Source organism: Halichoeres trimaculatus, unplaced genomic scaffold (assembly GCF_033239565.1).
Source record: "Halichoeres trimaculatus isolate MK-OKI-2021-1 unplaced genomic scaffold, fHalTri1.1 fHalTri1_scaffold_17, whole genome shotgun sequence".
Taxonomy (NCBI): Eukaryota; Metazoa; Chordata; class Actinopteri; order Labriformes; family Labridae; genus Halichoeres; species Halichoeres trimaculatus.
In genome coordinates this window covers 15509438-15537006 of record NW_027437195.1, presented here as the reverse complement: position 1 = coordinate 15537006, position 27569 = coordinate 15509438, and the positions used below count along the sequence as shown (strand labels likewise).

General features: G+C 41.0%; 3 protein-coding genes across 4 annotated transcripts; 2 read left to right on the top strand and 1 right to left on the bottom strand.

The window, feature by feature from the left end:
• The first annotated feature begins 1783 nt into the window (after positions 1 to 1783).
• rps6kl1 (ribosomal protein S6 kinase-like 1) lies at positions 1784 to 8415 on the top strand. The gene is made up of 12 exons (XM_074691263.1): positions 1784 to 1946; positions 2694 to 2810; positions 2992 to 3165; positions 3417 to 3541; positions 3734 to 3826; positions 3963 to 4010; positions 4762 to 4894; positions 5040 to 6431; positions 6511 to 6600; positions 7498 to 7580; positions 7687 to 7782; positions 7892 to 8415. The coding sequence occupies exons 3-12, from the start codon at positions 3030 to 3032 to the stop codon at positions 8000 to 8002; spliced, it is 2307 nt and encodes a 768-aa protein (XP_074547364.1). The 5' UTR covers positions 1784 to 1946; positions 2694 to 2810; positions 2992 to 3029; the 3' UTR covers positions 8003 to 8415.
• Positions 8416 to 9149: 734 nt separating this feature from the next.
• On the bottom strand, positions 9150 to 16855 carry dlst (dihydrolipoamide S-succinyltransferase). Of its 2 annotated transcripts, XM_074692827.1 has the most exons (15): positions 16713 to 16855; positions 15728 to 15755; positions 15573 to 15618; positions 15356 to 15417; positions 15171 to 15245; positions 15018 to 15073; positions 14501 to 14609; positions 14229 to 14408; positions 13963 to 14048; positions 13731 to 13828; positions 12280 to 12410; positions 11751 to 11824; positions 11558 to 11641; positions 11276 to 11443; positions 9150 to 9846 (listed from the first exon to the last, which is right to left on the bottom strand). In XM_074692827.1, the coding sequence occupies exons 1-15, from the start codon at positions 16773 to 16775 to the stop codon at positions 9712 to 9714; spliced, it is 1395 nt and encodes a 464-aa protein (XP_074548928.1). In that variant the 5' UTR covers positions 16776 to 16855; the 3' UTR covers positions 9150 to 9711. The 2 variants fall into 2 exon arrangements, with proteins under 2 accessions (XP_074548928.1, XP_074548929.1); XM_074692828.1 differs by lacking the exon at positions 15573 to 15618 and having other exon boundaries at positions 15694 to 15755.
• An 893-nt stretch (positions 16856 to 17748) lies between these two features.
• prox2 (prospero homeobox 2) lies at positions 17749 to 26798 on the top strand. The gene is made up of 5 exons (XM_074692644.1): positions 17749 to 17790; positions 19270 to 20820; positions 22649 to 22756; positions 24100 to 24294; positions 26513 to 26798. The coding sequence occupies exons 2-5, from the start codon at positions 19315 to 19317 to the stop codon at positions 26678 to 26680; spliced, it is 1977 nt and encodes a 658-aa protein (XP_074548745.1). The 5' UTR covers positions 17749 to 17790; positions 19270 to 19314; the 3' UTR covers positions 26681 to 26798.
• The last annotated feature ends 771 nt before the right edge of the window (positions 26799 to 27569 follow it).

The following is a 27569-nucleotide window of genomic DNA, read 5'->3' as shown; positions in this document are numbered from 1 at the left end:
CAGTCTGATTGACACCATCAAAATTTACACAGCTATAAAAAATATTAATCTTATCGGTATCACCCACTATAAGCAGGTTAACTAAATCAAAATTACCACCCCTAATGTATTTATAGATATATGAATATGATTTTAAACCACACTGAATAAGTATATAGATGACAGGAGATGTCTGGGCTCTTTGTGTCTTACACTTGAGCTTGAACTTTAAAGTGAAAAAGCATGAACAAGTTGAGGTTGTATGGCTAATAGGTATAACCATCCAGAACGTCTTTTACAAACATCAAAGTTTAACCAAATTTTCGGTAATTTACAAAAGAAACACAAATCTGTATGTTCCTGTCTCTCTTTCTGTTCTGTTCTTCTTGGTGTCCTGTATTTTTATGACCCACAGACAGGAGTAACTATTTACACTCTCATGTTTGATCAGTGAAAAACTCCTTGGAGGTGAATAAAAACCCCAGAAGTGATAAACCAGCTGTAAAGCATCAGTGTGCACACCTGCACTGATCTCAAGGATGTAAATAGATGTAATATAACTGTGGACAGTGGTCACGTTTTCCCTTGCAGATAAGAGATGTTAAACCCGCACCCTACAAACCTTAGTACCATTCCCATCAGATAGTTATCAAGCATCCTTTATGCAGAGACACTCTGAGTGTAACTCTGCTGCTTCTCTTTTTCATATCAGACAAAATATAGTGTGACAGAGCATAACACTAACAGAGCGTGGTCGCACCTCATGGAAGACTGTGAGTCAGGACACCTCCAATCAGAAAATAAAATATTTTGTCTGTATTCATTTTTACATTTGTATTGTTTTACTTTACATTGCCCAGAGGATTGCTACAAATGTAGGTTGCTTAAATCGGCGTTAGCTTTTCAACTTTTTCCTCTTTCATGCACCTTTGTTGTAACAATGTTTCTTGACCATAAATCATGTTGGAAAGCCAGTTTATTTCCCCTAAAGTTGTGCCACATTAGTAAGGAACATGCATTTGAGGAAAAGGCAGTAGAGCTGATAATGTGGGTTGTACCTATGGAAAAATGTGTGTATCTTCTCTGCCAGTTAAGGTCAACAAATCATTGTTTTCACCTCAGTGTTTTATCACTGTGCGTGGCATGAAAGCTACTTTTAATCTGGACTAAAAAATTATGCTGAGCAGTCAAATGGGTGTTATTTTTCCCCAAATTTAAATGCAAAAAGAGGCCAAATTCACATATCGTTTGATAAGTAGTCACAAATCTCTCTGGTGAAAAGGATCCCTCCCTTCTTGCTTTTTGGATAAGATCCCACTTTCTGATTCATCTATGCGCCCCTCTCCCGTCCCTTCCTTCCATCCTGCTCCATGTCAGAGCAGCCACCCCTCCTCTGTAAGCCAGCCCTCCCTTGGGGGTGGAAACGACTCCCCTTTGTGCTGTGGTCGGAGCCTGGCTCCATCTGGTACTGAGCACCAAGAATCAGCAGATTATTGATTCTGGGCTGAGTTTTTTCTGCATTCATGCTGGAAGTGAGACCTATAGAGTTGAAGAGAATTGATTATTTTTCACCATGTGATTTGGCTACAGCCCTCACTAAGAGCCAAACATCAATCCATTTTGGGAGTAAAATTAGCGCTGACATGGCCCTTAGTCAGTGCACTCAAAAACAGTACTGTCTCTTTAAATCGGCCAGCATCTGTCGGGAAGAGAGGAGGGGCGGAGCCCGAGGGGAGTGTGAGATGGCACCCTGGAGTGACGTTACGTTCAGCCAATCAGCAGCCTCGCCTGAGCTCTTACTCTCCTCCTCTGCTCCTGAGAGGAGTGTGTTGAGGAGACTGAAGACACGGGTCCTGCTGCTGCCTCTGCTGCTGCTGATGGTGATGATGATGATGATGATGATGATGCTGGTGTAGCTGATGTAGCTGCTGGGGTGGAGGGACCAGAGCATGATAGCCTCACATCAGGTACAGAGTGATTCTTATCCCTTGTTTTATCGTGGTGGATTGCAGGTCGTGTGTGGTGGTAGTGCCTGTGTGGATGAGGGTGGATGGTGACGGAGACTGAAGATGGCTTTGTGTTTCATAACACTCCTTTGAGGATGTCGCCTCCATGACTGTAAGCAGGATGAGGTGTGTGTGTGTGTGTGTGTGTGTGTGTGTGTGTGTGTGTGTGAGAGAGAGAGAGATGTTTGTTTTTCAGACACATTTAGGAAAGAAACAACCACTAAACATAACATTTGTGAATTGTATCATGTTAAATCGTTTGCATTAGCATCCACTGCCTTTATAATTATCTATTTGTTAAATTAAAACATGAATGCACAATTCTTGATACCAAAGAATGAGTTTTGCTCTTTGTAATAATCTATTTCATGTGATCTGTGTGCTGGTGAGGGTTGATTTTATGCAGAAACAGTGTAGAAATCACTGACACATGTTTGTTAGCATGTATAACTGTGATAACATGGTCAGAACTGGGTGTTTATTCATTCTCTAGTGTGATCTTTAAGTTTCACTATTTATTTAAGGACAAATGACATCCTCATTTACCTGAGATGAACACAACATTTGCCTCAGCGTTGTGCGTCACCTCCCTGTCATTTTGGACCCTTGCTTTCTTCTTCTTCCCATTCATCAAAAAATAGTAGGCACCAGTGTGTACACACTTCCTGTGCTGATCTGTAGGTTAACTCTTTGTTTCCACCCGCTCAGCTGATCATGCTCCACTGCACAGACCTGAGCCTTGGCGTTGCAGGGGACAGACACACACAGAGCCTGGTGACAGCAGATAGAGATGTGTTCTGCTACCGATAAAACCAGGGAGCAAAGGTGAGCTCCTCCCTAAGCAGTTATGGGGTTTGAGTACTGTTTATGAGCCAAACAGGAGCAGAATGATTCATGCAGCTGATGACTTAGTTTCTGTTTTCAGATGGTAAAGCAGCCATGTCTACCTGCCATGTCTGAATTTAGTCAAGCTGAAACAACAGATTTTATTTTTTGCTGTACTCAGGCCCATCTGGTCCCTGAAGGGTCCAAAACAAGGCAGCAATGGCAAAGAGAGATTACCTGGTGGAGGCCGCCAAGCAGATCCGCATGGCCCTGGACAGCGAGGTCAACGAGGACTACGAGGCTGCTTTCAGTTACTATAAAAATGGGGTGGACCTGCTTCTAAATGGAGTTCAATGTAAGAAGAAAATATCAGAACTTTTACTCAAGTATTTCAGACTTGTCGTACTGTGAATAGAGAATTTAAAGAGAAGTATCAGCAGAAGACATGTGACAGACAAAAATAAAAACAGGAAGTTACTAAGGTTTAACACTTCATCTTTGTCAGTGGCTAGCTGAGGTTATTAAAAGTCTGTCTTGTTACATTTTTACACAGCTTTTGTGATTTTATTACTTTATTGGTGTCTGACAGAGCTTAATCTTTTACAGTGGACCCAAACAAGGACCGTAGAGAGGCAGTGAAGAGGAAAACAACCCAGTATCTCAAGAGAGCTGAGGAGATCTTCATCACACATCTGCAGGACAACCTCGGGAAGGGAAGCTCTCATTTGGGGGTAAAGCAATCAAGTTAACATACATCACATGTGAAGTAAACTCAGTGTTTATTGTAAGTAGAAGCAGAAAACAGCACATTTAGCCTGATCTCTTACAGTAGATGAAGTGTTAAGGGCCTTTGTGTTCACAATGAGCCACATTTATATTATAATAAATGTGCATTTCTCTTTTCTTTTCTTGTTTACATCCAGGGTTACAGCAGTCTGAGGTTTCGTCCAATCAGACACCTGAGTTCGCCTGTGGAAGACCTGGAGATGTGTAAGGTGGTGGGAGTGACTGATAAGGTAAGACTGCCTCATTTGGATTATAGCACTTACTATCAGAGTGTGTTCATGTCACTGTCAACTCTGTGATGAGCTTATTTAGTCAGAACTATGTCACTATGTCACAGTTTAATGCTGATATCTTTTCTCTCTGAAGGTGCTGATCGTTCAAAGTATGGTTAATAAGGAGACTTTTGTTGTAAAGGTCAGTATTCATGTTTTTCCATTGAGGAAGTGTAATCAGGAGGATTGCCCAGTGTTAAAATGTGGCGTTGCTCTGTGTCATAACACTTAGATTAAAGCTTCTGTGTGGATTGGAAAGTGTTACCTTTTACCTATGCATTTTTTTTCTGTACATGTTTAAGTAAGGTTTCAGTTAAAAAGAAATCTCATCCTACTTTATTTCAGCATGCAATGCCATGGAGGATACAAAGAAAGGCTGTTTGTTCAGTTTGCTATCTAACACTTTATATGACACCAACCCTTAAAATAGCTGTATAAAAATAACCAGTCTTGTCACTGAAGATCTTGTCTGCTTTTATTGCTCTTAAAGAGCCATCAGTATAAATTTCAGCCTCTTTAAAAAAACAGAAAAAACTCCTCAGCAGGGCTTTAAAGAAAAGCTTATGGTTGAACATCTATCCACTGATATCAGATATGTTTAGGGGTCGCCTTCTGGCAGGAAGCCCATCCTTGTATTGTGTGACTAGCCAGTCAAAGAAGCTCTCTCCATCCTGTCTCCCTGGGTATCATCCAGCATTGATCTGCCTGAAAGCGCTCACCCTTTTAGCCAGTGTAAGTGTGCCTCAGATTTCACTGACTGGATAGACAAAGCAACAGACAGCGCTAATCTCTAAAGGCCAGCTGAGTAGTTGGTCTATTTTTTCTTTTACCCTGTCTGACAGTTTTTTCCTTCAGGAAAAAATATCACTTATCTTGTGTGTGTGTTGTTTCAGAGTCTGGTAAAGTCAAGCTGGGAGAGCAGAGACCAGCCGACCATCATTCCTCAGGGGGTGCCCTACATGGTGAGGCTGCTGAGGTACTATGTCAGCGAGGATGCTGTGTACCTGCATCTGGAGCATGTCAAAGGTGTGTGAACTATGGGATATATAGAGAAGCTTAGAAAGACTGCAGTTAACTATCAAAGGCAGTCAGCAATTGGCATTAGCATTAGCAACAATGAAAACATCATTATGTTTGTGTCTGATCCTGTGATTTTACCTCATCATCCAAGGTGGGAGGCTTTTCTCCAAGCTGCACAAGCTGAGGAACGAGAAAGCCAGGGAACACCCAGAATGCTTCAACTCCGGCCAGCCTAGCATCAAGATGAAGACCAGCTACACCTCGCCCACAATCAGCGCAGACTACCAGCATAGCAGCAGAGGGAGCACAGGAGTTAGGCTCAGCGATGAAAGCACAGACACTGACTTCCCCACTTCATGGGATGAGACTCAGCAGCGCGTGGAGAGCTGTGGGACTCACTCCTACATTGAGGAGACAGGGTGTCTGCAGAACAAACGCTTCGAAGCGTCATTTTACACCAAGCTCGAGCGGCTTACTCTGCATTCTGGCCTCACAAGAACGCAGGTCAACACCCGCATCCATCCACCAGCTCCCAGTTTGTGTTTGCACTCCAGTGAAACTCAGGAACAGCCCGCTCTTCCTCTGTCTTGCGCTCGTGTCAGTCATGCCCTTGATGTCATGTCAGGACTGCAGACTAAGAAAGCCGGGATGGGGCTGACGGAGTGCAGCTCTCAGTTTGAGACGGCTTGGAAAGCTGCTGATCCAGCACAAAACTGTGAGAAAATCAACCCCTATGAAGTGACTGACAGTCGTTCTCATAGCATACTAGGACCAACTTCACCTCATACCAACCAGACCTCATTTATAAAAACAGGATCACACACCAGTGAATATAACGGTTTGAGTTCCTCGCCTGCCATTTTGCATCTTCCTCTCCATTTCCAAACCCAGATCCTTGGCAGGGCATCATGGGATACCAGTGGCCCCCATGAAGGGTCTGTTTTGACTAGTAGCTCCACAGATATGGTTACAGACTCAAAGCAAGACAGCAGCCCAACACATGAGGAAAGAAATGGAATGGTGGTGATCAGGAGCACGGACAGAGCAGTATTTTCTGAACATACAGACTCAAGGGTCGCTGAAGAAAGCTCCTGGACTTCCTCTGCAGCAGAACAGAACACCATCTCAGGGGAAAAGTATAAAGGAGGAACATGTTTAAGAGAAGGTGTGGTAGAAGCCTGTGAATTGAGTCCAAAAGAGAAGGTACCACCTGCACATGAGCGATCATTTATGAGCTGGTTCTCCTCCGGACCTCCTGGAGCCCCACCAAACAGGAAGTCAGAGGATGTCCTTCTTAAATCAGAGGGATCAGTAATCCAGGGAGAGGACCAGATCATAGAGGTGGATGGGTGGTGCCATCTACCACGGTTTCCTGTCAAGACCTCTAAACCTGCAGATAAGACCATGCAGAACTGCTGGGGACTTCCTGAGGCAGAGGTGCGAGTCTGGGGAGCACAGATCCTTTTGGCTTTGGAGAGTCTGCATCAGCAAGGCATCCTGTGTCGGGACCTCAATCCTAGAAATGTTCTGCTTACCAGTAATGGTGAGTTCCTTCAGTTTCTCCAGATGATTGCATGTGGAACACAGGGATTAGATTTTGATTAAATTTAATGTTTTTGCAGGAAAGGTGTGTTTGACTTTTTTTGGCCAGTGGAGTGAAGTTCAGTCAGAGATTTGCGCCAAAGCTGTCGACCAGATGTACTGTGCTCCAGGTAATACACAGTGTGTGTGAGGGTGGGCTGAGAGGCGGTTGGTAGTTGGTGAAATCTGCCACCCAGTGGCCATGCATGTTATTTTCTAACCTTTATTTATAGGGGCTGTGAGGAGTTTGAATGTGATCTTTACAAAGTCTCCCTTCTAGATATATGCCAGATCATAATCCACTTTAAAATGAGATTATCAGCGCCAATATTGCTGAGTACAGGCTATTTAAATTGCTACTTCTTAGCTTCCCAATCGAGAAGAGATCTGTGTTTTTCTCTGCTAAAAAAACTGTCTGTGATTAGTTTTGTAGTGATGGTGGACACAGGAGCCTAACTGAAAAAAGAAAAAGGACAGAAGAGCAGAAGAAAGCTACGTTAGAGCACCGGGCTGCCTATAGCGCTACATGTAGCCAGCTGCTACAACGTATGCTTAATGAAACTTTTCAAACCATAGCACTATGTAACTGTAGTAATAAGTCCCTTACCTTGGCGCGTTGTATCTAGTAAGAAGTTGTCTTAAACAAAGAAAATTTGTTTTGATCCAATCTCCATTCAATTCCAAAACAAACACACAGCTCGCTAAAAGCAATCTATGACAGTGTGCGGAGACTCTGGGCCACAAGGTGGCGAAGGAGTGCAATTAAAACAGATCCTGCTCATAGCATCTTTAACCAGATAAAAGACCCATTGAGATCAAGATCTTTTTTACAAGGGCGACCTGGCCAAGAGGTCAGCAGCACGCACTAAGTCAGAATACACACATTTTTATGAGTGCAAGGTGTTTTGCAATAAAGTATATAGATGGTTAACTTGTGCTGAAAAAGACCAAGTTGTATGAATTTATGAGCAAAAGCACCATGTATTGTGAAGGAATGCATCTGAAATCAGCTTGTTCATCGTTGACAGAGATCGGTGGCGTATCCAGGGTTACAGAAGCATGTGACTGGTGGAGTCTGGGAGCTTTGTTGTTTGAACTTCTGACAGGAATGGTAAGAGAAGACTCTGTTGGCGTGTTCGCTCTTCGTAAAGTCTGCCCCTGTGATTTGTGTGAACTGTGACACTCAGCTGTGTCTTCTCCAATCATTTTGCTTTCAGCCACTCTGGCAGCTCCATCCAGCAGGAATCCACTCCCACACCCAGCTGCTCATCCCCGACCACCTGAGCACTGCAGCTGCCTCTCTGCTCACCGAGGTCAGACTTTAGTCTTCAGACATTCACAGATTCTGTTTTCTATGTAAAATACTCACACAGCCTCATATTAAACATATCAATCCCTCACTCTGTGATTTTGTCTCTGCAGTTGCTTCAGTTTGACGCAGGCTATCGTTTGGGCTCTGGAGGTGGAGGTGTCAGTGACATCAAGTGTCATCCCTTCTTCAGCGCTGTCTCCTGGAAAGCTCTGAGCTGCTAGCAGGAGCAGCTGGGCTCCTCTGATCCATCTGCCCTGTTTCAGTCTACAGAGGAGCTGGAGCATCCCCATGTGGCCAAACGGGTGCATCACCAGGTTCTCGTTTCCTCTGACTTTAGTGCTTCCCAAGAGAAAATGACAAAATGTACAAAATCAACCGAAGCAAACAGAAAAAACAAGCCCTTCCAAACCATGGCAGATTGATTCATTCGACCTTCTGAGACTTAACTGATGGGAATTTGAAGTAACTTTGATGCAATTTTGATACATTTTTATTTTGTTGTACTCATGTATTTTACCTCCTTCATCAACATGCATGATTAACTGACACCAACTCAAGACTAAATTCTGATTATTACAAATGTTGCATTATTTACAAATAAATAATGTACAAAAACAATGATATGAGGCAATAAATTGTTACATCTTCTCTTTTCCTGGTTTTTAATTAACTTGTGTGTTTTTCTTCATGTTTTTAATCTTAATATATTGTACTCCCTATGTGAAGCACCCTCCAAGAAGGATATACACCTGAAAAAGAAACCCTTTATCTTGTTTCTTGCTGTTTTACCAGCTGTTAAAAATCAAAATTCATACATCTAAACTTCAGGACATGAACTTGACTTTAAATATCATAGGTGAACTTTTTTTAAAAATTCAATTGTGTCTGTTCTGTATTTGTGTGATAAGTTCTATTTCTCTTCCTTTTGTTTTAGGCCTTTTGACTATACATGTTGTGTATTTTTTTGTATTTAGCTGTATTTTAAAACTTTATGACATTTTAGGCTGCTTATTTTACAACTGGCTGGAGACTACAGCTGGAAATCAGCCGTAAAGGCCAAAAGCTTGGTTTTTTGCTGCAGAGTGAGTTAAAGGGGACTGTCCATGATACAATTAACTAAACTAATCATCAGAGAGAAGTTACCACGACCCACTCAAACATAGATTAGTTAAAGGAGAAGCAGAATGCATGGAAAAAAACAGCTTACTGAACTAAAATATATAGGTAGGGCTAAGGGGTAGGGGTAGAAATGAGAAATGGGATTCACTCTTAATGTCACTTGTTGTGACCCTCTTAAGATGGAGCCCGGTCTTGAGTTTGTGGATAAATGCAGTGTAAGAAAAACCACAAAAATAAAACAGACTACAGTCGAGTAATGCAGCTTTATTGTTTAAAACGTTCTTTTTTCTTAAATAGACTTTCTTACACAGCATACAGAGAATTATCCTCATTTCTGCAAAACAGATGACGTAAATCCTTTCAGAGGGTTTCTTCACTTTGGACATTTGAGAACATAGTGTTTCTTGGTTTATGGCTGCATATGTGCTCATTGTTCTTCTCTCCCACCAAAAAAATGAAATGATACTATGCAGTTTATCAGTTTACTTTTCAACTTATACAATATTTTTCTGTTGAGTGTAGAAAATGACATGGCGCACAAGTTAAAGAATATTCTCTTTTTGATCTAGGGACCAGCACCATAGAGACCCCAGAGCCTAACAACATTTCTCATCATCAGAACTAAACCTCTTAGCACTGCCAGCCTTAAAAATGTCCAGTGCACAACCAAACTGTTCCCCAAAAATCCTTTTTTTTCTACTTAACCAATACAACAATACATCAACTGCAGTTACGGTAATGTTCATCAGGTGAGTACAGCCACTGTTTGTGTTTCGTGGTTTGTTTGGTTGGGCCTGGAGTTCACGAGGGCTCACATGTCGAGGAGCAGCACCCTGGGGTCCTCAACCACTGACTTGATCTTGCGCAGGAAAGTGACAGCCTCTCTTCCGTCGATCAGGCGATGGTCATATGTTAGGGCAACATACATCATGGGACGGATCTCCACCTGAAGAAAAAGAAAGAAATCCAGTTTGATGTATTCATAATTTTAAAGTGAGCATTTTTTTGTATTTGAATGTGATGATTACAGATTACATAGATATATCAGTAACACAAGGTAAGTGTAATGTCTAATGTCAGTAAACTACACCTCTGCTTATCAATTCCATTCAAAACTTGTAAAAAAGTGTAAAAAGTTTTGTTCCATACTGTTTAGAATAGAAATTTCAGACCAAGCCCAAGAGTTCACCAACAAAATAAAGTTATTTTTCACTGAAAATTTTGAAATGTGTTGTGAATTTAACAAGATAAACAAGGATTGAATTGGTTATTTCCTGGCTGTGTTAAATATTTGATCGTGATTGGTCAAAACCCCATATCAAGGGGGAGTCTTAAACAAAGGTATGGCCAGAGACAACCTGATGACATGTCACATCGAATCAGGTGAAGGGAAACAAGCTCATCTGATATCTGCCTGTTGACACTGTGGCAAAAGGGTTAGTTTCCATATCAAGATGGTCTTAAGTGCAGGAAGACATTGACAGTTTGGAATAGATGCTGGAGCAGCCTAAGAAGCGACAAAGACATCTTGAATTAAATAGAGTGGATCAACATCCTGTCCTGCAATCCAGCCAACAGCTGTTTTTCTGATAGCTTCAGAGTAACTCCCACCATGAGCTGAAGTGATAATGACACCTGCTTCGATTTCAGATTTTGCAGTTTACTTTGAACAGAAATGTTCTGTTTAATATAAATCTTGACATATAAGTGGGCTTTTGTTTTTTTATAGATTATTTACGAGGCTTTTTTGTCTTGATTTGACAGGACAGCTTCAGAGAGACAGGAAATGTTAAGAGAGACAGCGTGAGGGGGCTGACATGCAATACACTGTCAGGGCTGGAATGTAACCTATGACCAGTGTGAAGAGGACTCAAAGTACTATTTAAGGGGTGCATGCTCGACCAACTGAACTTCACAGGGGCTACATGGGCTCATGTCTTGACTTAAGTGTTTATTTAAATGCTCAGTTTAGTGTTGATACAAAGAGTTCTGATTAGAAACCACTGCAATGGCAACATTTCCAACCGTGGAGTCTGAGAAACTCCCTTCCTTTCTCTTCAAATCAAACATTTTACATAAATTAAATTAGTTGTTAAATCAACATTTTGTGTGAACTTATTTCTCTGGTTTGGAGGGATAATGTTTACTGGCCATCACACAATTTAAAATCTGAACAGAGTAAGATCCCATGAAGTGGGGGGATCTTATTTCACCATGAAAAATTCTAATTCACATTATCACCCACTCACTACACTTTTCACCTTACGTGATAAGCTATTAACTGTTAGTGGTTGTTACCTACAGATGACATAACAGTTAATCCATGTGAAACTACAGCTACAATGTCTTTGTAAGTTCATTTTCTTAGGTCTCACCTTGCCACCAACTGCCACCGGCCTGTCAAAGATGCCATGCATGCCTAAAATAGCAGACTGTGGTGGGTTGATTATAGGTGTGCCAAACATGGACCCAAACACGCCGCCGTTACTGATGGTGAAGGTTCCTCCGTCCATGTCCTCAACGGCCAGCTCGTTTTTACGAGCCTGCAATAACACATATTTACAGTTTAAGTTGATCACATGGTTAGAAAAACTTGAGAGGAGAAAAAAGCAAAAAATCACAACAAACAAGACTGAAAAGTGATTTTAAAATATCACCTTCTCTCCCAACAAATTGATGGCCTTCTCAATATCAGCAAAATTCATTCCCTCTACGTTTCGGATTACAGGAACCACCAGACCCTGAGAGACAAGTCTGTTACTCAATTTTCTGCCAGTCACATTAGAGAAAGTGGATCATCAAACACCAAGCACTTACACTTAACATCAGGATACAATGCACTTGACTTACCTTTGGCGTAGCCACAGCCACACTGATGTCCACATAGTCCCTGTACACAATCTCTTTGGTTGTGTCATCAATTACTAAAAGCACAAAGAAAGAGTGATTGATACATATGTAAAGCACAAACACAGAGAAGAAAGCTTGAAGGTAAATACTCTTAATCATCGTTAAACTTGCCATCTACATTTACTGGTTAGAGGTGACATTTCCTTGGAAATGAAGTATGTGCCAGTAAAAAGCTACTGAAGGTGAAACCCAAAAAACTATTTAGATTTTTAAGAGCCAACAGGACCCCCCCCTCCACACAAACACCCACACACACACACTTCACTGTGGTCTGTCTAAATAGGTCAGGGTCATCTGAAGGCAGTAAATAAATTAGTGTGGGTTTTGAGGTTTTGGAATGAAATACTGAAACTCGAAAATCATTTTCTTCACCACACATGCTTGCAGTGGCGAGACATCAGGCATGCAAAGACAGCCCAGCTGAAACCACAAAGAGTGATTCTGACATCTTTTAAGGTGAAACCTGTACCTCCGTTAACAGCAGGTTGGTCACACAGAGCGTAGGCAGCAGCCTTCACAAACGCAGACATGAAGCCCAACTTGATGTTGTGCTTTTTCAGGAAGGCATCTTTGTACGCCTTCCTCATCTCTGTGATGTTGCTGTAAAGAAGCGAACAAGAAAAAATGTTTCATTTCAGAAAAAAACTTTGATTTTTATTATCAATGCAGTGGGTCAAGCAGTTAACTTGTTTTGGTGGCAGTTCCAGAAAATGAAGGGCAGTAGGAAAATGAACTACAAGTCAAAAAGAAGATGAAGAGATAATAATATAACTTTAAACAGGGTAAAAATATAACCTTTTAAAGATTTTTTTTGTAAGTTCAGAATAACCTAAAAGCAAAGTATGGATATGTTCTTAAAGGAAGTATTTAAATGTTCTTGAACAGTTCAAAAGATAACAAACAGAAACATGGTTTCCGGAAACTTTCTGAAACCAGTTTCACAAACATTGTTAACACAGATACCTGTAACTAATGTAATGTAAAGAACCTAAACTGAGTTTCTGACAGTTAATACACACTGCTGTTAGATATTTGGGTGTTTTTATGTTATTGAAATTGTCCTGCTAATCGTTTCACTATTGCTCATTTTTCCCTTGTATCTCCCTTTTTAATTGTTTGTTTTCCTGTCTCTAACCCTGTTGAAGCTCTAGGGTTTCTCTGCTAACATAATTAGCCCCTCCCAAGACACAGACTCTCCGAGAAAGGAGAGAAGAAGCGATAAAAATCTTCACTTTCTAGAGCCTGTAAATCTTATTGGGCTGTCATAAAAGCCCATATCGGTTGAGGCAGCTCTTCCACTCAGCGCGCAGGTCTCTGTGGGCCCCTGCAGATGCTCCGGCCTCCTGCTCTGACTCGCTCCTTCGGCTCCAGATGAGCCCTAGCCTGGGAAGTCTTCCTCCAGACCGTCAATGTCAATCCAATTAGGATACATAGAAAACCCTGAATAGCTGAAAGCTGACACCACACATTTGCGGGGAAAAAGAAATCCTCAAAGTGTCCTCTTCGGCATAGGGGGCAAGTGGAGACAATAACATTTCCTTGTAAATTAATAAAATCTGTTTTACCAATTCTTATCTTCGTTTTAGATGGCATTACCACCAAATATTTACATTCCAGTGTTTAAGAGGATATCCAGTTACAAAAAGCTTTTCCTATTTGGCAGATTCTAATCTATGACCATACTAACCAGTGTTGTTTTGGTTTTCACAGACTTTCAGTCAGAATATTATTTCAATGCTGCTAAAGAAATTGCAAAGTATAAAAACTTGTTTGGGTTTCTTCACTCTAAAGTTTTAAATTTTCCTTCACAGGCCTCTACTAGAAATGTGTGTCACCATAGGAACGTACATAGCGCAATTTTTAACTCTAAAATAGCACTGAGGCTCAATTATGTAGGCCATCTTATTTAGTGTTTCCTACCTCATGTCGACCTCATTAAACGTAGTCAACATAGCGCAGGTGTTTTGGGCTTCCTTCAGCCTTTGAGCAATTCTCAGTCTCATGCGGTTCATCTTAACCTTAAATCAAAAACACATATTTTCAGAAAACAGGTATAATTATGAAATAACTCTACTCCACCAGTAAACAAATGTTAAATGTTTCATTGCACTTGAATTTTTATGGAGGCGTGTGGATTATTTCTGCACCCTACCCTGCTCTCTGTCCTGGCTCCTTTTGCACCAGCCTCTGCTTGAGCTGCTGGAGCAGCCGGAGCAGCAGTGGGCTTGATGGCTGAAACTAAAACAAAATAACATAAAGAAGCCGTCAGCACCTATAGACACACAGTTTATTGGAGAGAAAGACGCTGTCTACAGAAAGCTGAACAATGATTAATCCTGAAAGCTAGAGGTCAAGAGCACAGATGTCAAGCAAAACACTTCTCACATGACACACTCAGGCTGTCTCATTACAACTAACCTGGTTTCATGTCCATAGCATGTGCTGGCACAGGTGGCACAGGGGGCATAGTGGTGGGAATGGGGCCAACAGCTGACGGTGGGGGAGGAGGAGGTGGTGGAGGAGCAGTGGAAGGTGGTGGGGGGGCTGCAGCGGCTGGAGCCTCGGCCTTAGGAGCTTCAGCAGCCTTAGGAGCACCAGCTAAAGAAAGAGGTTAAAAGTTAAGACAGTCAACACCCATCTCAGAAACACAAGTTGATGTGAATTTATAATCAAATTATATCTGTAACAACCTCCTTTTCTGAGCTTAAAGAGCGGAGTTCCTCCCTCAACTTTCCCTCCATCTGGGACCAGCAACTCCTCGATCACTCCAGCAGCAGGAGAGGGAACCTGCACCGATGTCTGAGAGCAGAGAAAAGGAATAGAAATACCAAATTAAAACCACATTTAAAACAGAAATTCAGAAAGCTCAGGGTGGCTTTATACAAAGCAAATGCTCTGTGATTTGGTTGATGTCACACTGAGTAACTGAAAAAAACACATGTTTGTAAAAAATATTATCAAAAGTTCTACATGAAACTTGTGTGGTGAGGATACATCTGATCTGAATACTTGTTTGAATGACCTTTTATTCGCTTAGCTATTAGCTTTTCATCAGTCAGCACTTACTAATAACACTTTCAAGGATTAAGCCATAAAACACAACATGCTCTAACTCCCTCATTCATGTTTCACTTTTTCAGGAAAAAACTGAAAATGACCAGCAGCTAAGAACAGAGTAGAATCTTTATAATGTTTACGAAGTTTTACCTTATCCGTCTCAATCTCACACACCACCTCATCTTCTGCGACACTGTCTCCAACAGCTAGAAGGAGAAAATGGATTTAGAGCAGGCTTACTTATTTGGCTCTTGGATCTTATGCAGAAATGACTGATAAGAGTTCATTAATGAAATTAGTCACCTTTTTCCCACCTCACGTCCCCCTCTGTGACAGATTCTGCAAATGCAGGGGTCTTAACTGTGACAACTTCATTTCCTGGAGAAAGAGGAAAGTGAAAGGAAATATCCTGTCAAACTTGCTGAATCGATCGCTGTGAATAATATTCAGAAAAAGTAGAAATTGAGGGTACAGAGGCTTAAACTTACTGTAGGCTACAGAAGTCCTGAAGTACTGGATTTGGAAGACGCTGGACCTTGGATCAGTTTTTCTGAAGAGAAATAAAAATAAAAATTAGACTTGCAAATAAAAATGTCCAAAATAAACAATATCAAAGAATGCTGCAAAAATTCTTATTGGCCTTTGAGTTATGTTGATGGAAAACTTAATCTTCTCTTATTGAGTGTTAAGAGTTGGTTTACTTACATGTGGTTGTTGAGAGAAACCGATTGGTTGACTGATAGAGCTGCAGGTCAATAAACAAGAACAAAGTGTTGAATCACTTTTGCAGCTTAAGATCACAAAGCAAGCAAAGTAAAAGTAAGACATAACACTCAAACAACAAGCATGCATACCTGCAGTGGCCCGACGAGCTAACACGTTATTCCCCTGAAGAAAAAAAAAAGACAAAGAAGGAATCTAAGAATACCTGCAATTTAACTTATCTTTTGCTTAATTATAAACAATATTCTTTGACATGTTGATGGATTAAAATGACTGCAAAATAAAATGGCAGAAAGACAAAGTATACGGTTTAACAGTGACACATGCTAACAATGAGAGCTGTGAATATTCTAATACATAGGAGTCAACAACTGGCTACAGTCGGTCAAAGGTCACAAGTACCCACACAATGATCTTTGAGATGATCGATGAAATGATCTGACAGAGTGCTGAGCAACATGAACACTAAATAAGCTTTAGCACCATAATACAATTTATGTTATTAAAACTCACACAGCTTATAGCTATATTACCGGTTAATGATCATACTGACAGGTGTTAGTGAGGTACTAAGACTACAATAAAATTTGTAGCGGCTATCCTTGTTCGGCTTCTAAAGGCAGATACATGAAGAAAAAAACTAGACAAAAACATTAAATGTCATTAGCTTAGCCAAACTAGTAGTTCTTTTTTCTTCAACTTCAATATGACCTCAGCATGACAGCTAAAAGCACAAAGCTAACCTCAACGACTACATAGCTGAGTGTGGCTAGCATGCTTATGCTAGTTTTATCAATATTATTGAATAAGATCGGGTTATGATGAACATGGACTAAGTGCTTCCTTTTTCGCATGCACGTCACAACGACACACACATTAAAGAAGTTGGGTACTGCTTTTAGCCCTAGCAGACTGCAGCAAAGACTTGTCAAGGGAAGTGTCAGACTGTCCTTGGCTCACAATGTTACGGCCTGTCTGTGGCCTGCTGCAGCGAGCAGGCTAATGCTAATGCTAGGTCTAGTAGAGTTCACAGAACAGGCGCTGGGACTCCACCCGTGGCAAAACACAAGAGGAGTCCTGTCGCAGTTAGCACAGACAACACCTTATTTCCTTGTTGCCTACCTGGCGGATGGCAGAGAGGGAACGGCCGAAATTCCTGGTGAGACACCGGGAATGGGATAACATGGTGGCTGTGTGACAGCAGCCTGTCAGCGGAAATCTGTGGTCACAGCGATAGGCTCGGTGGGCACGCGCAAGAAACGAGGAAGTAGTATGGGATGAACCAAGTTGCCCGAGGGGAGGGGGAGGAGGGGGGCTCGACAGTGTGGTGATCTGTGATCTTTGTAGCCTCTTACAAATACCATCTTCACATACAGTTACAACAAGATAAACTAAAAAACTGCATTGGGAGCGTGTTACGAAGTACGTTTAAATAGTATAGAATATGTGACACCAACTATATACACCAACTAAAACAACATCATACGGACAATAATGAAGAAAGGTGATAAAGTAGGACCAAGATAAAGCAGGTAAGATTTTGAAAATAATTTTCAAGTTATTTTGGTAAATATCGTTTAACATAATAGAAGCAGCCAAAATAAATAAATAAATGAATGAATGAATAAATAAATAAATAAATAAATAAATAAACAAATAAATAAATAAATAAATGTTCAATCCCAAACGATAAGTTTAACTTCTTGGAGGGCAGTGTGTTTCTTTCATTTTTCCATTCTGTAGTTATGATTTGGCTTTTTAAAGTTTAGTAGCCTATCTACAGGGTGAGACTAACACTTTTTGTGCATATTGGTTTTCCTGTATTTGTTTCAACGCTTGACTAATGATAGGGTGTTTTCATAGGGTTCATGGGGTCTAATATGTCCAGGAATTCACATGGATGCATTTTGCCTACACAAATTTATTAGGAAATAGGCTACTCACCTGGCCGTAAACAAGTGTGCATTAATTCATAGGTTTGGGATACAGTTTTCAACCACTTGACTTTACTGTGTCGCCAGCCCCTTACAACAATCACTTTCCACTGAAATTTGGTGGTTGATGCTCGACCACCTCGTTGCTCTCTGATAGCCACGCCCCGGCTCCGTTTGATGCACCGCTTCTCTCTCGTGGTCTTGCTGCCGCTGTGAAACTGACAGTGTGCGCAGGCCAGCAGCTCGGCAGCACGTCCCAGCAACAGGTAAGGCCCCATCACTGACTCTCACTATGTCTGTCTGTGTCAACCATGGTTAGACTACATCGATTTAAGACTGTGTCAAAAGTGCATGTGTGTAAGTGCTACTCATCAAAACTCAAACTTTGTTTTTGTGCTTAAAGATGAGAAAGATTTGAAAGCATGCGTTAGAGTACAGCAAACAGATTTAATGTAAAGTATTCTGAATTTATTTTAGTCACAAGTTACTTTGCTGCAAATGCAATTTTGAGGTGTTGTAGAAATTTAATTTGTTCATTGGGATGACAAACACTACTTTGAAGTGTCACTTCTTTTTATATTAATCACTTTGATGTTTTTAAATTTGATTTGAACTAAAATGAGTTTTCTTCTCAACAGTTACCACCAAAGTTGCCAGACAGTTAAAAGACTGTAAACAAAACATAACACTGAACTTACCCCTAAAAATCAGAAATTATAAGGCAGTGTATATTTGTGATATATGAGTGCAATTGTTATCCCATAAAGCTTTGGAAGTTTTTAAACAGGATTTCTGAATAATTAGAAATACCAAATAATACATCAAAAAAGTGTAAATGATCAGTTAATTCTTTGTTTTAGAAAAGATAAATAAAAGTTGAACCTGTTCTTTGAAAGTCCACATCATTTTAGTGTATAAATGTATTGGTTTACAGCAGTATTTTTGGTTAAAATTGTTTTTCTGCCCATTTTTTAAGGAAGTTCATGTTAAAGTGCAGAAAAGAATTTAAAATAAAGACACAATTAGAAAAAATGAAGCGACTACAAGTTCTAATGATCAAGCCTTTTATTTCAGACCAGAAAATCATGTCTCGATCATTCCTTAAGAGCATGAAAAAGAAAAAAAGGTTTTCATGATTCTCTTTTTTAAATAATGTATGCATAAAACCGCTCCTTCTGCTCGCTCTTTGGCTTTGATAGGCAGACATTTATTTTTATTGATGTACAATTGTTCTTTTCCTCTGTGCGTTAACTACTGTTTCATACCTTTGATAAAATGATACAAACGAAAGCTTTCCCTCGCCAAACAAGGAACGACAATCTTTTTTCACTGATCTGATCTTATACAAGAATTAGGTTCTTTAATTTTCATGTTTGTATTTTACAGAGGCTCTACATTATTTTTTTAATTCAAAGATTTATATTTGATTATTCTAAACAAAATAACAAAATTACTTGTGAAAGATAGCAGAAAGTCACCCTTCGACAAAAAAACCCTCATATATCTTTGCTTAACAACCAAATAATAGAGGCATCACATTCTGCTGTGTTGACTAACAATGCTGAGTTTTTAATACGTGCCAACACCTAAGTCATTAAAATATGTGTTTGACTTTAATCTGTAACAGATAAAAAGCTTCATAAGAAAGATAAAGGAAAATATTTATTTTGTACTTTATCTTTTCTTTATCTTGTTCAAATGTTTTCATCATCTCGTAATGTTTTCCTGCTTTTTGTGTCATTTAGATTACTGGATTTCAAACAATTCAAATTCTCCTTCGTGTGTAAAACATGAACCTCAGTCTTCCCGACCAGAACATGCACAGCTCCTCTGAGAGCTGCCTGGAGGATGACAAACCTGATGTTATGCTGCCGTGCTTCCGCAGAAATATGTTTGATGAGCCTCTGGCCTCGTACTCAAATGGATCCATCATCTCTCAGCTCCTCCGCAAGACAATCCACAACAAGAGGGCACTAGATGAAGGCCATTTCTTCCTCTCCAGCTCTGCTCCAGCTGAATCTGGCCAGGAGGACCAGAGCAGCATCTCCTCCAAGGACAGCACAGTGGAAGCTGCTTCTCCCAGTGCTCACGTATCCACAGGAGGCAGCCCGGATGGAGAGCACCCCATCACTGACCACCTACAGGCGAAGAGGGCCCGTGTGGAGAACATTATCAGGGTGATGGCAGGCTCTCCTAACAGCAGGCAGCATGGAGACAGTGAGAGGTCCGACACAGATGTCCGAGAATCCAGAGAGACCAGAGAGACGTACAGGGAGAACAAACGCAAACAGAGGCTGCCTCAGCATCAGGATCACAGCGTCGGAGGATCCGCATACAGAAGTACAAGTAGTGATACATGCAAGGCTAAAGATGAGGAGTGTCACAAGCTGAAGGAACAGCTCCACAGCATGCAAAGGCTCCTCCGCCAGCTGCAGGAAAAGTTCCTTCAAGTTTACAACCAGGACGACCCTGAACACGACACAGACGAGACAGAGGTGGCTGCTGAGCGTGACAGCACCAGAGAGAGCTACATGAACACAGAAGAGGATTTTGACAGGAAGATGAAGGACAGAGGGACAAGTGGTTATCTGGTCCACCAGAGAGAAAGCCAGAACCTGCAGGAGGTCCTGAAGCAGGAGCTCTCCCTGGCTGTGAGTGACTGTGTGGACAGGGTCTTCAAAAAAGTGTCTTCCTCAGGACTGGATCTGTCCCCCCAACAGCACATGTGCTCCTCCCCAGAGCTGCAGATCGGCATGGGTGCAGACAGGAAGAGCCAGCAGGCCAGCTCCACCCAGGACCAGTCCCTGGTTGAAGAAGCAGCAGGGAAACCCCGTTCTTTGGAGTATTATGAGAGCTCAGAGGCTCAGAGTCCACAAGACCAGACTGAGGCGTTGTCCTTGGTGGTCCGCAAGCCAGCAGTGACCCCCCTGAGCTCAGTCACCCCAACAGTGAAGAGGCCCTACCCTGTGCACCAAACACCATTTCAGTTTAACTACCCCACCCCTCTACATGACAGCCAGATCCTGGAGCACCTACTGAAGTACGGGCCACATTCCAGCTTTGGGGGTCTCCCCTGCATGCCCCCCTCCATGGACAGAACCTCCCCTGACTCAGTGGAGCTGCCCTGGGAAGCCATCTCTATGAGGTCTAAGGTGACGTCTGGTCACCTGGGACACCACCCTCGGTCCTCCGCCCTGGGGGGAGTGACGGTTGACAATCTGTGTCTCCCTCATGTGAAGATTGAGTGTGGAGAGCTGCAGAGCATGGCTGAACGCAACCCCTACATGTCACTCAACATATCCTTTCACTGAAGACAAATTATCCTGAGCCTGAGGCTTTTAGTTTCCTCCTTTTCTTCTTTCTACAGGCGCAGGAACTATTTTATTCAATAATATCGATAAAAACATACTTACATACAAAAATGTTGAAAGAGCAATGAAATAACTAAGCTATAAAAATCCATAACAGAAGACAAAATTCAATTTACGCAAGATTTCAAAAGAGTGTGCACAAACTAGCAGAATTGTCAGTGACAGCCTTGATTACAGTTCATATTTTCCTTATTGCAAATTACAGCAGGGTATGTTTGATAATCTCTCGTATGCACTGTTTTGATTTCATACAAACTCCCTTTATTTCAGCTCCTCCATTTGAACAATGGCTGGTTGAAGCTCATTGCAGCATGGGCAGTTCCAGTAACAAACTTCAAGGAGAATTTTTTCTTTGATCTCGCTAACCCCATAGAAAATTACAGCGTCTTCTTTAATCTGAGCCGAGTAATGACTTTAAGTTTAGAAAAAGACAAATAAAAAGGAATACAAGGCTTTGATAAGAATTGCCAGGAACAAAAGCCAATTTTTCAAAGGGAGAGAAAGCATCGGTTTCTGTTTCAGGAAGCGTCGTTTTTTCAGACTTGAAAAGGTGCAGGATCTATTTCTCCATCATCAGAGTGATAGGGGTGCATCTGAAAGGTCACATCTGAGTGCTGGTGGAAATCAAAAGTGCCTGCCAACCACAACACTTGAGCTCTTGTCTTGAGCATTTGTTGTTGGATACATTTGTTAGGATATATATGACTGAAATAGAGTGTAAGATGACAGTGTTAGTAAAGGGAACTCAAAGACGCCGTGCAAGAAGAGGAAATATGAGGCAAAAATATCATGGAAAAAAAGAGTGAGAAAAAATTATCCAATAACATCATTTTTACTTCTATGTGGTTGCAGTATGCACAATTGATATTAAAAGAGTTATATACTAATCCCACCATTTTTTAATTCAGATGGTTGTTTCTTTTAATCCTCTCATTTTAATGTTAATTACTCCCCGGAAAGATCTTTAAATCAGTTTAACTGATTTTATTTTTGCGAGGCATTAGGGAAGAACATTATGCGAGGCTTTCAGGATTCTCTTTCTCTTTACAGTGCAAAAGAGCGCTGCTTCTCTTTGAACAATACCACATAAATCTTTCATCCCAACTTCCTTATTTCAAAGGTAGGTATCCCTAATAAAAATCTACAGTGTGGTGACCTGATAAGGAAATATTATGACCTAAGGCGTGGAGCTGGACTACAGAGAAAGCGCTTCTGAGCGTCTTCATTGCCATAGGGGGAGAACTCGAGAAGGTATAGAATATATAAATATTTGCAGCTAAGAAGGTGTAGTTGTTATATGTACTGAGTAAATTTGAGCCACAAAACCTGGGAGACAACTATATTAGAAACTATTAAATTAAAGATATTTGTTCATATTTCTTTTTTATGCATACATTTTCTGGAGGAAAAGTCACAACATATGTCGTCTTTAAACCAACTTAATTATATGAGGAAGGCAGCTCCTTTTTCAAAACATGTCCAAACAAGCTGTCTTAACTGCCAGCCATGAAGTGCCCCGCTCTCTAATTAAAAATCCCTAATCAAATTCGTAATTCTGTTTTGCCAATAAGCACATGTTAGGGTCATTATTGACTCCCTGGTTAATGTCGAGCTGTTCTTAAGGGAAATTCAATTTAGCTGAATATTGAGGCAACACAATACTCCGCTCTGCTATCACTTTGCAGAGCAGTGTGTGCTGTGTGTGTCTAATATATTTAATTATCAGGTTTTGTGCCTTAACGAACATGTGAACATCCAGGAGGGTCTCACTCCAAGCCACCTGAAGAAGGCGAAGCTCATGTTCTTCTACACACGCTACCCCAGCTCCAATGTGCTGAAAACTTTCTTCCCTGATGTCAAGGTACTTTTTTTATTCTTTTAATTCGATCTCATAGCCTGATGAAGTGTTTGTCCTGTGTTGTGGACACGGGTGTCTACTTTCAGGGTGTGTTTGGGACAGAAAAATCAGCAGTGTGTCGGAGGAGAGAAACAAAAACGCAGAGGGTTTAAACAACAAAGGCGCTGAGCTGCTAGTATGTCCTGGGGGCAGAGGGAGATACAGGGGCATTCTCTCTGTAAAAAGGCCACTCCAGTCAGCAAATGGACTGACAAAGGACTCTGTAGGAAAGGCATTGCTATTGAGTGTCAACACAGAGTTGGTATTAGAGACTTGTGCGGCTGCAACCAGGCGGCGGTGAGCTGGCCCTAAACACAACATCCTGTCTATTTTGGCCTTGGTTTCATGTCAGGCCTCCTTTTCTGTGTCCCCTTTTGTCCTTTTTTTCCTCATCTGTCCTATCGTCCTCTGCTGCCTTCTTTTTAGTCTTTTCAAATCAGGTTAACAGTCTATAATACCCCCTTTCCACTTTTCTCAAATCACCTCTCCAGTTGTTCTCCTCTCTCCTCTTCTTCCACCTCATCCCTCCATTTCTGAGCGGCTGCGGGCCTCTGCTTTGACCCCACGGGGTCAGGGGGGAGGATGCTGTCGCTGCAGCCCCTGCGAACGTCTCCTCCTTGCTTACAATCCTGTGGTGGGAAGTGGCAGTGAACAAAAGAGCACCTAATCCCAGTGTCTGATTCCATCCTATCAGCCCGAGTCAATGAGAGGGAAGCTTCCTTCTGTCCTTACGCTGCCGCTTTCTCACCCACCACACCAGAGGGAAGAAGCGTCTTTGATGCCTGCCCAGCCCTTAGGCATTTTTTCTGTCTTTCTGGATGAGAAGATAGAATAACAAGACTAATGTCAAGACTGAGTTTAAAAACACAGAGACCTGACAGATGTTTTTTCACGCAGGATATTGGTGGGAAAGGATCAGAGCAATTAATTTTGCTTAGAGTGACAGACCATTAGCTCGCATTTTGCTCGACAGGTACTAAATGTAGCTTTTTCTATGATTGCCTAAAAACCGATTTGATTTATAATTGAAAAGTATAAAGATTGTTTTTTTTTTTACATTTCCTAATTCTTCATTAAATTCTAAAATTAAATTTTTAAGTATAATAACTGTTAATCCCGATCAGGACCCTTTCATTTTCCACCTTCACTGGTAACTTAAAGCTGAGGGGAACTGCTCTGCACCTTCAGAGATGAATTTAAAAGATTCTTGGCCATACCTGAAATATAGGTGTATTGAATCCTGTGCTGAAAATTGTGCTCTATAAAAAAATACATAACTATGAATCTCAATCTCTCATTTTTTTTAGTTCAACCGCTGCATCACCTCTCAGCTCATCAAGTGGTTCAGTAACTTCAGGGAGTTTTACTACATCCAGATGGAGAAGTTTGCCCGCCAGGCCATCGTAGACGGCATCAGTGACGTCAAAGACATGACAGTCAGCAGAGACTCAGAGCTGTTCCGAGCACTCAACATGCACTACAATAAGGCCAATGACTTCCATGTAAGTGTCATTTATGAGTCAGTTATTCTTTTGTGCTGCAGTTTGTATTGTTGGTGTCCAGATAATTCGAGCAGATTTTTTTTTTTTTTTGTGAGGAGTCTTTACCTAAGGGCTCTGCTTCTGCACCAACTTGGGAGCAAAGACTTTCTTTAAATGGAAGGAGTATATTTTTCAATTTCATTTCCTTCCCCAACTCCATGGAGTTATTTTTGAATAGTAACGTACTGTACATACACTCATTATTTTCAGAAAGACATTTCTCTTTTTTGTGATACACATTAAGTTGTTTGTTTATCTTTGGTATTTGGGGTGTGAAACATTAAAACTCATAGAACTATAATTTATTTCAGCACAATACAGCCAGCAACTAATTAGCTTAGCTTAGCATAACAACTTGAATAAGGGAGAATTAGCTAGCTTCACTTTTCCGGAAAAAAATCATGCACCTATCAGCACCTTTGGAGCTACGTCAACACATGTGAGAATGACTAATGACTGATCTCAGCAGAAAAATATTTCTACACTACAGAAAGCTTGATTCTGCTGTTGATTCCAAAATAAATGTTGAAAACTTGTTGTAAAAAAAGGATTTTTTTTTTTTTTACAAATTCAAATTGACAATGTGCATAAAAATTTAAATTTCTGTCTGCTCAATTTTAAGCTAACGCTAACGCTTTTAACCAGTTAGCTCAGACTCCAGAAAGAGGTAAACAGCTAACCTGGCTACCTCCTCTATTATTTTGAACACAATGGCTGATAGTTTGTCAAATATTCAGGTTTCTTTTGTTTTTCTCTTAGCAAGGGTTTCATCTGAAATTTAATGATGATAACAAGAAAGTAGCCAGTGAGCTAAACTTCGACTTTAAAATTAAAAACCTGCTAGCTTAGCTAAGTCAAAAGGTTACAAAGTTTAGTTAATTCCAATCGCAAAGAAGCAGAAAAATTCACACTGTATATTGTTTTTAGTAAGCTACCATGTTATTTATATTGCTAGAAAGTAGCTGGTGGATTTTAAACCATAGCCAGGGTATCCATGTCCCTCTGTTGACAGTCTTTATGCTAAGCCTAGCTAACCAGCTGTGGGTAGCATCACATCTGACTGGCAGGTATATGAATAATACTAATCTTCTCATCTCTTCTCCTGCCGGTAAAGGAATAAATGAAATTACTCAAAGGTCAAACCTTTACCTTTTTACCTTTGGTGTGAGACAGTGACCACAGCCTCTCCTGCTGAAGCATGTCCTTCTGTCAGCATGTGGCCTAACTGCTGTGGTCATGTATGTCCGAGTGCTGACCTGTTTGTCACACTGCACCTGTGGCTGGCAGGCCTTTACGGCCATTATCTAAACTCCAGAGTGATGCTTTATCAAACTGTGGGAAGAGGAAGCCACAAAATCCCACTAAAACAACTCAGGATTAGAGGACCAGTACGCCTGAGCGAGACTCAGATTGCTACTGATGCGGAATGCTGAGAAAGACGCTGTGGATGCCGAGGGAGAAGGCTGTTTGGTGGGAAAGGGACCGGACCGTTTTCTTTACCTTGGGACCAAGACATTCCTTTCCCAGGGATGCTTTTGTGTCAGGAGATGAGGGGAAAAAAATAACTTATGCCAACAACTGTTGTGCTAACTGTTCACTGGGTGGGAAATAAGGGCTGCAGGGCGGGTTTCTCCCAGCATCCCTTGTCTCTAGACTTAATCTGTTGAACATTTTATGGAACCTCCTGTAGTTACCAATCACTCACAGATTCTTATCCCAACTTTTACCCACATGCGAACCCGTCTCTGAATTTAACTCTGATCATCTCGGGCCTTGAATAAAATCATTTAAATCTCCAGCTTCTGGCCATATCCGTGGTGGGATTCAGACTCATACTTTGTTGACTGATCTTGACAGAACTAGAGAGAATCCCCGGGGAGTGAATTCACCAGTTGTGAGTTTAGATTCAAGAAAACAAGACTAGCTAATCAAAGAGGCCTCTAATTTAAAGTTAATGATCGCAGCATTGCATTTGTGTTCAGAGAACAAAGAGGTGAGCTCCCTTTCATCAGGTTGAGTGTTTGAAGATTTGCGCTACAGGTCTGCATATCATATGTTTTTGACTTTGAGGAAACTGAAGACTGATTGTAAAGCAGCAGAAAATAAAGTGCTTCTTCACCGTTTGGATGAGGTTTTTAATAAGATTGACTTCACTCAGAGGTTTCCTCTTTTTTAACAGGTTCCAGACAGATTCCTGGAGGTGGCTGAAATTACCCTGCATGAGTTTTACAATGCCATCTCTGCTACCAAAGATACAGACCCTTCTTGGAAAAAGGCCATATACAAGGTGATCTGTAAACTGGACAGCGACGTGCCAGAGGAGTTCAAGACATCTTCCTATTTATAGGCTCTAGCTGAGAGCAGAAAAGAATATAAAAGTAGTAGCTGGTCATAATTACTTCATCCTTTCTTGTAGTGCATTTAAGTGAGGTGAAATGTAGATGAACATTTTGTAGATCTGTTGAATCACACACACACAAAACATTTTAAAAGTAGTCTTAAATGCTATATGTTCTACTTTGACAAACAAGCTACTGAATATTGATGCTCTTGTGGTTTATTGTTTAGTGTTTCCTTACAGTGTAAAATCTGCCTCATGACATTTTAGAGAGTTTGTAGGTGTGTAAAGTGTTTACAAGTGTTATCTTTCTCATCAGTGTTATGAAACTATAGAGTAGTCTGATTTTATTGAACTGGAGGAGGTTTTTGGCAATTACCGTCAGTATTATTTTTGCTTTAATTCTCTTCCTTTTCCTAGCTGTGTGCACAGTGTAAATGTTCGTGTGCTGCTGTTGTGTGTTTTGTCAGATTTTTGTTGTAAGCTTGACAGAATGTGCATGTGAAAACACTGCAAGAGGCTGTCATGGGTTTGTTGTCGTGTATAAAGGTCATGTAAAGTACAATCATTTTCACATTTCAGTCACAGATATTGTTCTGGATGATTATTGAAATTAAAGATGCACTAAATTACAAAGTAAAGTGTTTTTCTGGCCTTATTTATTAAATGAATAAACTTCATATGTCATGGAATAAGAACCAGCAGAGACATGCTTTGTTTTTTAGGTTGTAAATGTTCAACTCTCCCAGTAAAAACAGTGTGTGTCACCGCTGAGCCCCTAAGGTGCCTCTAATCCGCGCCCAGCAGCCAGCTGTTAAATGTCCCCCCAAACTATGCTGTTCACATTGTTCACCGAAGCTCAATTCAAGTCAACTTTCTAAGGCCAGCATTCATTGTG